Source organism: Paramisgurnus dabryanus, chromosome 2 (assembly GCF_030506205.2).
Source record: "Paramisgurnus dabryanus chromosome 2, PD_genome_1.1, whole genome shotgun sequence".
Classification (NCBI taxonomy): domain Eukaryota; kingdom Metazoa; phylum Chordata; class Actinopteri; order Cypriniformes; family Cobitidae; genus Paramisgurnus; species Paramisgurnus dabryanus.
This window is the reverse complement of record NC_133338.1, coordinates 45,180,678-45,194,639: the sequence shown is the minus strand read 5'-3', so window position 1 is coordinate 45,194,639 and position 13,962 is coordinate 45,180,678. Positions and strand designations below refer to the sequence as shown.

At 37.5% G+C, this 13,962-nt stretch overlaps 3 protein-coding genes across 4 annotated transcripts; all 3 read left to right on the top strand.

The window, feature by feature from the left end:
• Positions 1-171: 171 nt before the first annotated feature.
• On the top strand, positions 172-1,697 carry LOC135778908 (uncharacterized). The gene is made up of 2 exons (XM_065289564.1): positions 172-937; positions 1,049-1,697. The coding sequence occupies exons 1-2, from the start codon at positions 229-231 to the stop codon at positions 1,645-1,647; spliced, it is 1,308 nt and encodes a 435-aa protein (XP_065145636.1). The 5' UTR covers positions 172-228; the 3' UTR covers positions 1,648-1,697.
• A 744-nt stretch (positions 1,698-2,441) lies between these two features.
• Positions 2,442-5,434, top strand: LOC135778909 (uncharacterized). The gene is made up of 3 exons (XM_065289565.2): positions 2,442-3,140; positions 4,146-4,475; positions 4,585-5,434. Exons 1-3 carry the CDS (start codon positions 2,711-2,713, stop codon positions 5,163-5,165), a joined length of 1,341 nt encoding a protein of 446 aa, XP_065145637.1. The 5' UTR covers positions 2,442-2,710; the 3' UTR covers positions 5,166-5,434.
• A 338-nt stretch (positions 5,435-5,772) lies between these two features.
• On the top strand, positions 5,773-7,408 carry LOC135778910 (uncharacterized). Of its 2 annotated transcripts, none has more exons than XM_065289568.1 (2): positions 5,773-6,431; positions 6,553-7,408. In XM_065289568.1, the coding sequence occupies exons 1-2, from the start codon at positions 5,885-5,887 to the stop codon at positions 7,131-7,133; spliced, it is 1,128 nt and encodes a 375-aa protein (XP_065145640.1). In that variant the 5' UTR covers positions 5,773-5,884; the 3' UTR covers positions 7,134-7,408. The 2 variants fall into 2 exon arrangements, with proteins under 2 accessions (XP_065145640.1, XP_065145639.1); XM_065289567.1 differs by having other exon boundaries at positions 5,773-6,437.
• Positions 7,409-13,962: the final 6,554 nt, after the last annotated feature.

Below are 13,962 nucleotides of genomic sequence, written 5' to 3'. Positions count from 1 at the left end.
CCCATGATTCGATCCTATCCTACAGTTTTAAATATATTTTTTATTTATTATTTATTTATTATTCACTCGAATATTTTGTGTTAAATATGTGGCCTTTCTATGTATGTAGGTCGTTGAGTTCAGTGACTTTTATTTTGAAGGATTTTAAGTCCCTCTTAGTTTATTTGCAGCTAGAAATAGTCACGCTCCGACTACTTCATTCAGATATTTTGGTACCAGATTCATACCATGAATTCTCCTGTAAAAAGCAACGAGGACGATCATGTTATATCCACTGTGTCGAAATGTGTAGAAAATGCGCTTGAAGTGGCTCTACGCGGCGCGTTTGAAGTCGCGCTGGAGATCGCAGTGAATGAAATTAAAAGCAGTTTGATGACTCAAACGCTGCGCGATCAGATACATGAAACCCAACAGGAGAACATCACCCTGAAACTACGACTACAGCAGGTCCATGCTGCACAAGACAACCCAAAACAACTCACTGCTGCTGATCTGAACCAGAGCAGAATCAAAGCGGGGAACCTGTGTGAAAAACAGGAGTTTGATGAATGTGTTGTTAACAGTGCAAAAAATAACAGTGAGCAGCTAAATGGACATCCCTGTGAAAATAACACAGATTACGATACCTCAGACCCAGAAAATGAGTTTAAAATAGATCACATACAACATATGAAGTCAAGTGATCAAGACCCATCATCATTTCAGTCTGCGCTTGAACAGGTTCAGGTAAAGAATGAAAAGCCAGAACCAGTCTTGGATGCCAGTTCTGGATATGTTTCTGATGTTAGACTGGACTACTGTTTTGTCCAGAGGTCTAATAAGGAGCTTGGCCTTAATAAAATAGCGTTAGACCAGTCTAAACCGTTTGAAGATTGGATTCCTGATGCAGAGCAGCAACACAGTGAAACAGGGCCATTGGATCAAAGACCCAGCCTTGGTAATATTTCATACTATAATATATATACCAATCCAAAACTGTACCCATAATTATTGTTTTCTTTGCATAGATATTCTCTTATTAATATATTTTTGTTTCCACATTTCATAGATATTTCTTTAGGTACCCCAGCAATCAGTTTGTTATCCAGTGATTGTGTATCTCCATTCTCCACTCCATTTGATGGCCTCTACCAATCATCAGACAAGACCTCCCTCACCCTGCCGCCCCAAAACTTTAGAGACCAGTTGAGGAGAAATGTCCAGTCCAGCCTGTATGATTGTAAATTCTGTGGTCATGCATTTCACAGTGAAAGTGATCTTCATAATCATTATGTTCTATATCACAAGACTGTATTGAAGAAAGTGAGGAAAGGTGCCGGTGCAGCCAAGCCAAAAAAGCAGAAACACCAACGTTTCCCTCCTGGGTCCAGCAAAATTTACTGCACTGTGTGTAACCAGGTCTTTAAACGCATGGAGAACTTGAAGACTCATTTGCGTATACACACTGGCGAGCGTCCTTATGCCTGTTCAGTATGTGGGGCACGGTTTCGCCACGCTGGGGTGCTGACACGGCATTTTCGCATTCACACTGGGGAAAAACCTTACATATGCTCAGAGTGTGGAAGAAGTTTTAGGAACTGTGGAGGTCTACGCATCCACCAGAGATCACAGTCACACAGTAGAGAAGTGCATTCATTGAACAAATGATGCTGCATAAGGTTTTTTATTGAAGAGATTAAAAACTGAACAGCTAAACAGCCCCTTGAGATATAGTATTTCCTTTACACACAGACCCACACATATTCATGCGCACACATTTTGGGAATATATCAGAATACTCATCTTGGCTATTGGGGGCCACTGTCTTGCATACTTAAGCTCCAAGCCAATCAAAGTTTTTAGGTTGGAAATTAACTCTGCTGGTTAACTAGTTGACTAACCCTGTCATAGATTTGTATTGATTTTATATACAGGGAAATAAAATTGATATAGACTAAAACTAACGCACACCCCAACACTAATGAAAATATTTTTGCTTTAAAGGAAAGTATTTTTGTATTTCTTTTTTTGAACCTCAAATGTCTCCAATGGGAAATTTAATTAGATTATCACTACACATATTAAAATGCATATAAAAATTCTTAAATAATAGTAGGTCATCACATATATTTATCATGGTAAATGGGATAAATATTTCATCATAAATACATTTAGCAGTCTACATTTTTTATAAGAGCGTGCCTGTAGTAACTCTCAACAGTGTGTTATTTATTAATTTATGATCTTATAATTTTTGTTAAATATATATATACTTTATTCAGCACCTATTAACATTAAGTGGCTTGGCATATCCCAACTAGGGATATATATATATATATATATATATATATATATATATATATATATATATATATATATATATATATAAATTATGGGAATTTTGGAAACTTTCCATATATGAAAAATATATGAAAACTGTGGGACACATTAAGAATAGGTCAAAATGTTGAGGAAGATAATGTTTGTGATACATTTGTATAAATTACCCAAAATGAACAAATAATTTCCTTTAATTTCCAATTTTCCAAAATTCCCCATCTTAAATTGCAACAGAAAGCTCGTTGAGTTCAGTGACTTTAATTTTGAAAGATTTCCGGTTTCCAGATAAACCCGTTCCTTCAGCAGCTAGTAGAGATACGCTGCCAATAATGTTTAAATTGACTTTTAACCTTTAAATATTTGGTACCGAATTAAAGAGTAAGTATTTTTGATGATCATGAATCCTCGTGTCAAAGGCATCGACGAGGATCATGTGATATCCGCGGTGTCAAGGTGTGTAGAAGATGCGTTTGAGGTCGCGCTGGAGATCGCAGTGAATGAAATCAGCAGACTGATGGTTCAAGCGATGCAAGATGTCCGCAAGCAGATACATGAAACCCAACAAGAGAACATCACCCTCAAACTACGACTACAGCAGATCCGCGCTGAACAGGACAACCCAAAACAACTCACTGCTGATCCGAACCTTTACATAGTCGACTCGGACAATCTAGGTGCAGATACATCTGCGAATGTGTGTGAAAAGGAGTCAGAGGAAGCAGATGAATATGCGAGCTGCGAGAAGCTGCGTCAATCTTTTCATAAGAAAGACGAGGATGGTTATGTACGCTCAACTGAAACACACGAATCAGACAATAACGGTGCGTTTTTTAAAGGTCCTATCACAATAGTCATAATGTGGGTTGAAGAATACAAAGCATATACCTAAAAAAAAAAGGTAATGATGTTAAAGTAAATAATTCACCCCAAAATGAAAATTCTTCTCAATCACATCACAGTGAATGCCATCCAACGCATCTATGACTTTCTTATAAACGTAAAAAAATCTCAACTTTTTGAGGTCCAGAAACCGCATCCTTCCTAAAGGTAAACCATACAACTCAAGTGGATTAATAAATCTCTAATGAAGCAAAACCATGGATTTGTATAATATTTCAAATTTTCAAAGTTTGTTTAACTAAGTTCAGGAGGAGCATGGTCATGTAATCCAACTAATCAATTAAAGGAGTTATAGCCGTGCTTCACCTCTGTCACGTGACAGTTTTTGCAGCATCCTTTCTGCATCACCTCACTCTCAATTGGTATATCTATCCCAGATTCCCAGTTAAGGGGGGCGGGGAGGACTCTGGTTTGGGGATAAAATTCCAAGCTCAGAGACCCTCACTTGGACTACATGTCAAATATGCTTTATTATCATATTTGATTATACATTAATGTATAGTTTACCCAAAAAAGAAACTTCCTGTCAACATTTACTCACACTCATGTTTTTTAAAACCTGTTTAAATTTCTTTGTTATGATGAACACAAAGGAAGATATTTTGAGGAATATTTGTAACCAAACTGATCAGAATCCCCATAGTACTGTTTTTTTCTACTAGGGATGTCAATGGTGCTTCTGATACGTTTGGTTGCAAATGGTGGCAGAGTTTTCATTTTTGGGTGAACTATCCCTTTAATAACAACCCCATGAATGAGCTTTCAACGTTTACTTCCAGGTAACGGTCGTATGCACATTCACAAAAATCAAGTTTTGATATAAGGGTCACATATAATATTTCATATTTTATTTTAAGTTATTGTTAAATTCTTTACATTTTTTAAACTGTGAAGTTTATGTCTTAATGTGATTTATGTCTTTACAGAAAATGATACCTCAGACCTAAAAATTGAGTTTAAAACAGATCACATGCAACACATGGAGCCAAGTGATCAGGACCCATCATTATTTCAGCCCATGTTTGAGCAGGTTCAGGTGAAGAATGAAAAGCCAGAACCAGAGGAACCAGTCTTGGATGTCAGCTCTGGATGTGATTCTGATGTTGAACCAGACTGTTGCTTTGACCAGAGATCTAATGAGGAGTTAGGACTAGACAGAATAGCCATGGCCCAGTCTAAAATGTTAGAGGATTGGAGACCTGATTTACAGCAGCAACACAGTGAGACAGCACCAATGGATCAAAGACCCAGCCTTGGTAATAATTAATACTATAAACAAGTCCCACCATAATAAAATATTTAAATCTTGGGATGAATTTATGTTTATGTTTTGTTTTTTCTATATTTTCATAAATATTTCTTTAGGTACTTCAGAAATCAGTTTGTCATCCAGTGGCTGTGCACCTGCGTTCTCCAACCCATTTGATGGCCTCCACCAGTCGGCAGACGAGACTTCCCCTATCCAGCCACCCCAAAACTGTAGAGACCATTTGAGGACAAATGTCCAGTCCAGACTGTATGTTTGTAAATCCTGTGATCATGCATTCCATAGTGAAAGTGATTTAAACAATCATCAGATTCAACACCACAGCAGTGCATTAAAGACAGCGAGTAAAGGTGCACATGAAACCAGGCCAAAAAAACAAAAACAGCAACTTTTCCCACCTGGCTGCAGCCCGTATCATTGCACTGTGTGCAATCGGGACTTCAATCGCCTGGAGAACTTGAAGACTCACTTGCGGATACACACTGGCGAGCGTCCATACGCCTGTTCAGTATGTGATGTACGGTTTCGCCATGCAGGGGCACTGACGCGCCATTTCCGCATTCACACTGGGGAAAAACCTTATGTATGCACAGAGTGTGGAAAAAGTTTTAGGAACTGTGGAGGTCTACGTTTCCACCAGAAATCACACAGTCCATCAGTACATCCAGTGAGCAAATAATGCTGCAGAAGGTGGTGGTATATGATATTCTGCCTTTTTATTAAAGATATTTATTAAAAAATGTAACATACAACACCTCTCTTAAGTTTTGGTGTCTTTTATACACACACACACACACACATTTTGGGGAACATATCATAGACCAGTACTAGTCAGCTTGGCTTTTGAATGGTCACTGTAGTAGCAGTGCCATTAACATATATTGATTTTATATACAGCTAATTGCAATTGCTGATTAAACCACACTTCCAACACTAGCAGAAATTGTTTGTATTTATTTATTTTAATTTTACAAATGAAGACTCCTCAGATTTCACTAATTAATTGAAGATTATGGGAGGATCTGTGCCCAAACGAAAAATGCATAATAAATAATCTAATAAACTCTAAACATTTGTCGTCACTGCAGATGTGTTTTTTTTTTTTTTTATAAATAATTAATACAGAATACACACAACAGCGTAGGGATTTTTAAATTAATAGGCCTGTAGTAAACAATAAGATAATATTTATTTAAATTGCTAGGTGTTTATTAGTCGTGTGAAAAACAGGAAGCTCGTATGTTGAGTTCAGTAACTTTTATTTTGAAGGATTTCCGGTCTCCAGATTCACTGTTGTTTGTCTGCAGGAAGAAATGGTTACGCTTCTAATACTTTTGAAACAGACTTTAAACCTGTAGTTATTTGTCACCAGTTACCTGATAAAAACTATTTTACACAATGAATCCTCGTGAGAATGGCATTGTGGAGGATAATGTGATTGCACGGTGTCTAGAAGACGCGCTGAAAGTCGCTCTGCGCGGCGCGTTTGAAGTCGCGATGGAGATCGCAGTGAAGGAAACCAGCAAACTGATGGCTCAAGTGCTGCAGGATGTGCGCGGTCAAATACATGAAACCCAACAGGAGAACATAAACCTCAAACTACGACTACAGCAGATCCATGCTGAACAAGACAACCCGAAACAACTCACTGCTGACTCGGACCAAGAAATGGAGTTTAAAACAGAAATGATAAAACACACAGAACCCAGTGATCAGGGCCAATCATCATTTCAGACAGTGTTTACACAGGTCTTGGTGAAAAATGTAAAGCCAGAACCAGAGGATCCAGTCTTAGATGACAGATTTGGTTCTGACGCTAGACCAGACTTCCAGAAGGAATGTGGGCTAGACAGAATATCTGTGCCCCAGTCTAAACTGTTTTGGAGACTTGATTCAAAGCAGCTACACAGTGAGACAAGATCACTGGATGAAGAAGCCAGTCTCGGTAATGGTAAAAACTAATAGTCCCAAGATGCTAAATAGTCGTTGTTTGGATTTTTTTATAGTCATTTTGTTGTGTTTGGGAATGTTCTTTATTAATACATTTTTATTCTTTGTACATTTAGGTTCCTCAGAAAATACTTTGTCATTGAATGGCTGCCTATCTTCTTTATCCACCCCATTTGATGGCCTTTATCAATCAGAAGACAAGGCTTCCATCCTACAGACACTGCAAAACTGTAGAGACCAACTGGAAACAAATGTCCAATCCCGCCCGTATGTTTGTAAATTCTGTGGTCATTCATTTCATAGTGAAAATAATCTAAATAATCATCACATTAGATACCACAATACTATATTAAAGACAGTGGTGACCGATGCCCACGAATCCAGGCCAAAAAAGAAAAAACTGCTCGTTTTTGCACCTGGCTCCAACCCATATCACTGCAGTGTGTGCAATCAGAACTTTAGTTGCCAGAAAAGCTTAAGGACTCACACAGAGATACATACTGGTGAGCATTCATACACTTGTACCTTATGTAGTGTACAGTTTTGTAATGTTGAGGAACTGATACGTCATTTCCATGTTCACATTAAAAAAAACCCTTTTGTATGTTTAGAGTGTGGAAAAAGATTTGTGAAAGGTACAGGTTTAAAATTTCACATGATATCACACAGACCTGCAGTGGATACATTGAGCAAATGATGCTGCAGAAGATGCAAGATGTTTTCTTTGTTTCCTTGAGGTTTTACACAGGAGAGTTTTTCCCCTAGAAACAATAACACATACAATCAAATGTTTTATTTTAAAAAGTATATCTTGGTTTCCACTAAACCATTAACATTGTTTATGGAATTCTGCTTTTGTATTTTCCTGTTACCATTAAAGCAAACTATATTAAACATAGACAGCAGATATCTGCACTTGTTTTGGATAAAAACAGAATCCATTAAACCTTGAAATGTTTTTCTACCAAAATAAACACAAATTTTTTCTGTAATTGTGTTATGTTCATAATCAACCTGAAAAACAGCTGTATGTCTGTGTTGTTACAGTTTTATGAATTGCAGTCCCAGTGGATATTGCATTGTGCATATAACCTCAGATACATTGAGGGGTGGTTTCCCGAACATGGCTTATCCTAGTCCCAGACTAAAATTCATGTTTGAGCTGCCTTAATTTAAAAACATATTTTTTCATATATCAGTGCCACTGTTTTGACTCATCATCCAAACCAGTATTGTTTTTGTAAGGTTTGTTTGTAAAAACTACTTAAATGTTCTATTATAAGTAGTCCTGGATAAATCTAACCCTGTCCAGGAAACCACCACTGAAAGTATATGAGAAAGTAACTAACAAAGAAAGTAATTCTCTGACTCTTAAGAGAATGCTGTTTGTATGTGAAAATTCCAACCATCTTTAAGGCTGTTTTTTAAGTCTTCAAAATATAGAGATAAAAATCTAGTTAGGCTAGTTTTTTGTTTTTTTTTTTACAAATGAGGACACCTCAGATGTCACTAATGGAAGATTATGGGAGATAAGTATCGGTGCACAAACGAAAAATGCATAATAAATATTCTTAATCATTAGTCGTCACTGCAGGTATCATGGTAAATGTTTGGAGTAAATAATTAATAAATAATACACAAAACAGTGGGGGTATTTTTATATATGTATGCCTGTAGTAAACATTAATAAGATAATAATATTATAAAAATTGTTAGGTTTTTATTATCGGTGTAAAAAACAGGAAGCTCGTTGGTTGACTTAATTGACTTTTTTAAAAAAAGATTTCCGGTCTCCAGATTCACTGTTATCATCCTGCAAGGATTTCTATAGCACCGTGTTGGGAAAAGAGAAGAAAGAAATCAAAAGTTTTGGTTGGGTAGTGCCTAAAGTATTAAAAGAAATGGAAATAGAAGAAACTTCAATAAGTCCAACAGTTCCATGAGCTACAATACCATTGTGGTTAATTTTACTGCCAGTAGATATGCCATTATTAAAGGGAATGAAGAAGGAATTAAACCAAGTGCGCAAACAACAAATACGTATATACAAGGTAATTATTTTGGTTACATACATATATATTTGGATGCTTCAAAAAACAAGGATGATAAGGTAGGAGTGGCTTTTATAGTAACAGAGTTTGATGTAAAAGTCAACCGAAGAATTTCAGATAACATGTCGGTATACACTGGTGAAGTGTGCAATTTTATTTGCATCACAGTAGGTAGAAGATAATAGACCTTTAAAGGCGCTCTAAGCGAATAATGTGCGACGTCACTTCCTGTTGATGTTTGAACTGTTTTCAAACAGACAGAGCGTAGCTAACTCCTCCCCCTCCCCCTCCCTTCCGTGCTTTCATGAACGCGCCCAACCCCCACCCCCAAATCCTTCTTGTCGTTTATTGGCTGGAATACTTTGTTTGGTTTTGTGCTGCTAGGTTTGGCCATTTGTTGATATTGCCGTTTGTGAAGCCTGGGCTGTCTACAGAGATCGCGTTTTTTTACAGTTTGATCAGCGGACAGGCAGCAAGCAGATAGTGAGGAGATGTTTCCGGTATGTAACAAAAAATGTTTTATGGTCTAAAACGCTTCAATTCGCTTAGAGCACCTTTAAAGGCGCTCTAAGCGAATAATGTGCGACGTCACTTCCTGTTGATGTTTGAACTGTTTTCAAACAGACAGAGCGTAGCTAACTCCTCCCCCTCCCTTCCGTGCTTTCATGAACGCGCCCAACCCCCACCCCCAAATCCTTCTTGTCGTTTATTGGCTGGAATACTTTTAGTCCAGGCAAAATAGCGTTTTACGACAGACTAATTGTAAAAGAATTTTTTTCACCATAGATCATTTCTATGAGGTGTCCAGAACAACATACTAAAAGTCCTAAGAAATCCTAGTTGAGGAAATATGTTAATTTCTCATCAATCCGAAATGTGTGTCAATAAGGCCATACTACAGTACAACCCAATGGGGCTATTTTTTTCCTTTACTCCTATCAAAATGAAACTTTACACAATGAAAGTACCCATGAAAAGTAAATTTTTTTGTATTACAAGTTGCTTTGAAAATTAAATGTAATATGCAAATGAGCTATACACTAATCGAATATGCCCAAAATACACCCAAAAGTAACTTTTTGGTATTACAAGTTTCTTTTGAAATGAATTTGAATATCCACATGAGCTTTACACTTATTTAATATGTCCTAATTTGCATAGGCAGAAACATCATTCATATGATAAATATATCGGCCCAATGTTCATCCAATCATCCTGCTGCTTTTAGACTGGCCTCTAACCTGAAAACTGCCTGGCTTGGTAGTTCCTGCCAGCTGTATAACCCCCACCGGTATAATCTTCAGGGTCACGGAGGAACACAAGCCTCCCCACCACAACAAGGTAGCAACAGAAGGGGAGGCCTTTTTCGTGTTTTTGTTTTTTGGTGATTTTGTTTTTACATCTTTTTTTAAATCCAGCCTGGATCCTCGACCCCTTCTCTGTGGCTCATGGTTCTGGCACCTCCTATATCAGTTCCTGGTTTGTTCTTTGCTTAGTTTTTCCCCTCTGGGTCATATTCATCTGATAAATCAGGCAACTGTGAGTTTGTACAGCTATTACCACAACATTTTCCACAAATGTTAGTGCAAGGGGGTCCATGTTTTTTGCATGTGCATCTCTTTGTGCTGCAGTCTTTCTTGCAACTACAGTGGACGTAACTATCAACTCCAAAAGTGCAGCAGTAAGTAAACATGATTTTAAATGGTATGGATCAATCTTTCTGCAAATGTAATGATTGAGCTGAAGTTTAGAGCTGCTGTGTGCATCATGCCATCCAGATCTGAAGCCCGGAAAATGCCGCTATAAAGTATAATGTGGTTATAATGTAACGCTATAGCCTAAAATGTAAGTGAGCATCTTATTTATGTATTTAATTTTTTTCGATTCAATTTTATTTATATAGCGCTTTTCACAATTTGGTACCTTTTAGACCTATGCGTATTGGTTTAGTCACAGCAGTGATTAACAAAAATTCGGCTAAGACCAGCATAAGCTGGTAACTGGTTTTTGCTGATTTAAGGTGGCAGTAGCTGGTTTAAGCTGGTCCTCCCAGCCTGGGAAAAAAATGACATGGTGTTGGCTCGTTACGCTGCTTGGCTGATCAGTCATTATTGGCATTAATCTCCCATCCAAAACATGGCACCCCCAAGGTTTTGGGTCCATAGGTTCACTTCCCCCTTTCCACTTCATCATTTGGTAAAAGACCCAACGACTATGGAACTTTGCAGCTGCTGACGTTGGAGGAAGAGATTGAGCTTCCACTGGAGATGAGTTCTGAGTTACTTTAATAAAGAATTGCCTGTTATCTCAGCATGTCCAGTGATTCATCCTTTTGCCCCCATACAGTGATACTAGAGCTTTTTCACCTGCAATGATGATGCCTTTTCCCACATTTTCCTGTGACTGGCTAAACACCTTAGCTTGTTTGAGAAAGCTCGTGTCATTCTTTACTTTTTTCAGTGCCATCCCTTTCCTATGCCAAATAGACGAGATGTAGAATTACAGCCTCAAAATGATTGTGGTTGGATTGTTTGAAGAGCTCGATGTGTCATCTTGAATGGAAAAAGTCTGAAATCATTTAGTTGCTTTTAAATAAAAATCTATAATATGGTATAGGTTTTCGTTCCCTAATTAAAATGTAAGTATGGAAAACAATCAATTACACATTCTTAATAAAAATGTCATTTAAATTCTGAAACATAAGAGGATTTTATATAAATTGTTTCAGCACTGACTCATAATAGTGCCCCAACAAAATAAATGGCCAATTGCACTGCATTGTAATGAATGTATTTTGTAATGCAATTTTTTTTACCCATATCAATGCTGCAAGGAAACCTCAGGTACATTTATGCTGTTATACTAGTGACCTTAAGAAAAAAGGAATCAGTCTTTCTTGTGTTTTGTTAATAAATTTACTGTATTGATCTATTTTTTAGCTTAACATGCATTTAAATTGTACAGATTTTGCTAGTGCTGCAATTCAGATTGCTTTAGTGAGGCAATTTTATCAGATGAATATAACCCAGAGTGGAAGAACCAAGTAAAGAACAAACCAGGAAATGATATGGGGGTGCCCGAACCAAAAGCCACAGAGAAGGGGTTGAGGATCCAGGCTGGATAAAAAACATAAAAAAATGTAATAACAAAAACACACACAAAAAACACAACTCTCCCCTTCTGTTCAGGCTTGTGTTACTCCGTGACCCTGAAGATTATACCGGTGGGGGTTATACAGCTGGCAGGACTTACCAAGCCAGGCAGTTTTCAGGTTAGAGGCCAGTCTAAAAGCAGCAGGATGATTGGATGAACATTGGGCTGATATATTTATCAAACATATGAATGATGTTTCTGCCTATGCAAATTAGGACATATTAAATAAGTGTAAAGCTCATGTGGATATTCAAATTCAGTTCAAAAGAAACTTGTAATACCAAAAAGTTACTTTTGGGTATATTTTGGGCATATTCGATTAGTGTATAGCTCATATGCATATTAAATTTAATTTTCAAAGCAACTTGTAATACAAAAAAATTTACTTTTCATGGGTACTTTCATTGTGTAAAGTTTCATTTTGATAGGAGTAAAGGAAAAAAATAGCCCCATTGGGGTGTATTGTAGTCTGGCCTTATTGGCACACATTTCGGATTGATGAGAAATTAACATATTTCCTCAACTAGGATTTCTTAGGACTTTTAGTATGTTGTTCTGGACACCTCATAGAAATGATCTATGCTGAAAAAAATTCTTTTACAATTACTTCTATTTTTTGCTCCAAAATGAGTTAGTTTGCCTGGACTATTTGTTTGGTTTTGTGCTGCTAGGTTTGGCCATTTGTTGATATTGCCGTTTGTGAAGCCTGGGCTGTCTACAGAGATCGCGTTTTTTTACAGTTTGATCAGCGGACAGGCAGCAAGCAGATAGTGAGGAGATGTTTCCGGTATGTAACAAAAAATGTTTTATGGTCTAAAACGCTTCAATTCGCTTAGAGCACCTTTAAAGGCGCTCTAAGCGAATTGAAGCGTTTTAGACCATAAAACATTTTTTGTTACATACCGGAAACATCTCCTCACTATCTGCTTGCTGCCTGTCCGCTGATCAAACTGTAAAAAAACGCGATCTCTGTAGACAGCCCAGGCTTCACAAACGGCAATATCAACAAATGGCCAAACCTAGCAGCACAAAACGAAACAAAGTATTCCAGCCAATAAACGACAAGAAGGATTTGGGGGTGGGGGTTGGGCGCGTTCATGAAAGCACGGAAGGGAGGGGGAGGGGGAGGAGTTAGCTACGCTCTGTCTGTTTGAAAACAGTTCAAACATCAACAGGAAGTGACGTCGCACATTATTCGCTTAGAGCGCCTTTAAGGACACTTATATGATCTGACTCAAGTTCAAGTTTAATATCTGTGAGAACAAGTCATTCAGAAAGTAGAAAAGATATTCTGATTAAGATTTTTCTAACCATACAGAATTCAGATGATGGGTATAATTGGGATATTTTGTTGGGTGCCAGCTCATGTGGGTGGTAATAGGAAATGATTTGGCAGATGAATATGCAAAGGAAGCAACAAAGAAAATAGATATAGATATACAAATAAAATATAGCAAGAGTGATATGAAATATATAATCAAACAACGTGTGAGGAGTAGATGGCAAAAACTATGGGAAGAGGAAAGATCAGGACGTTGGTATTAATTCAATGAATAGTTGGTATATATAGAACAGCAGGGAGTAACAGACGGGAAGAAATTATAATATCAAGACTTAGATTTGGCCACACTGGACTTGATAAAACTCTGAATAGAATAGGGAGACATCAAACGGGAAAATGTGGACATTGTAGTCATAGATATGTATAAAGGCTAGATGGCTTACCGCTGAGTCCCTAATGGCATCACCTGGCGGCCATCTTACGACAGGACGCTCGCTCACTCGTTGCATTGAGTTTAATGGTGAAGGTACTTTTAAATGACCATAACTTGCTCAATTTTCTACCGATTTTCAAACGGTTTGGTTTTTTACAAACGTTATTAACGTGGCTATAATACTGGATGCTTTGACATGTTTCATGATTTTTTTATATATTTTTAGTATAGGTATGCAGTGTCATAGTTACATCTTTGACGTTTATAATAAACCAAACCGTTTGAAAATCGGTAAAAATTTAAGCAAGTTATGGTCATTTAAAAGTACCTGCATCATTAAAACTCAATGCTAGGAGTGAGCGAGCGCCCTGTTGTAAGATGGCCGCCAAAATGCAGACGTTCCACTCAATTGGCCAGCAGCGCGGGCGAGCCATCTAGCCTTTATACATATCTATGATTGTAGTCAGTTGGAAAATGTTATAACAGCATGTCCTAAATATGAAAGAGTTTGATATGTAGCCTTATCGAAGAGAGAGAAAAATGGATTTGATTAGCATTTTGGGGGAAAGGGGGGGTGATACAGGACTATTTAGATAGATTCTGATCC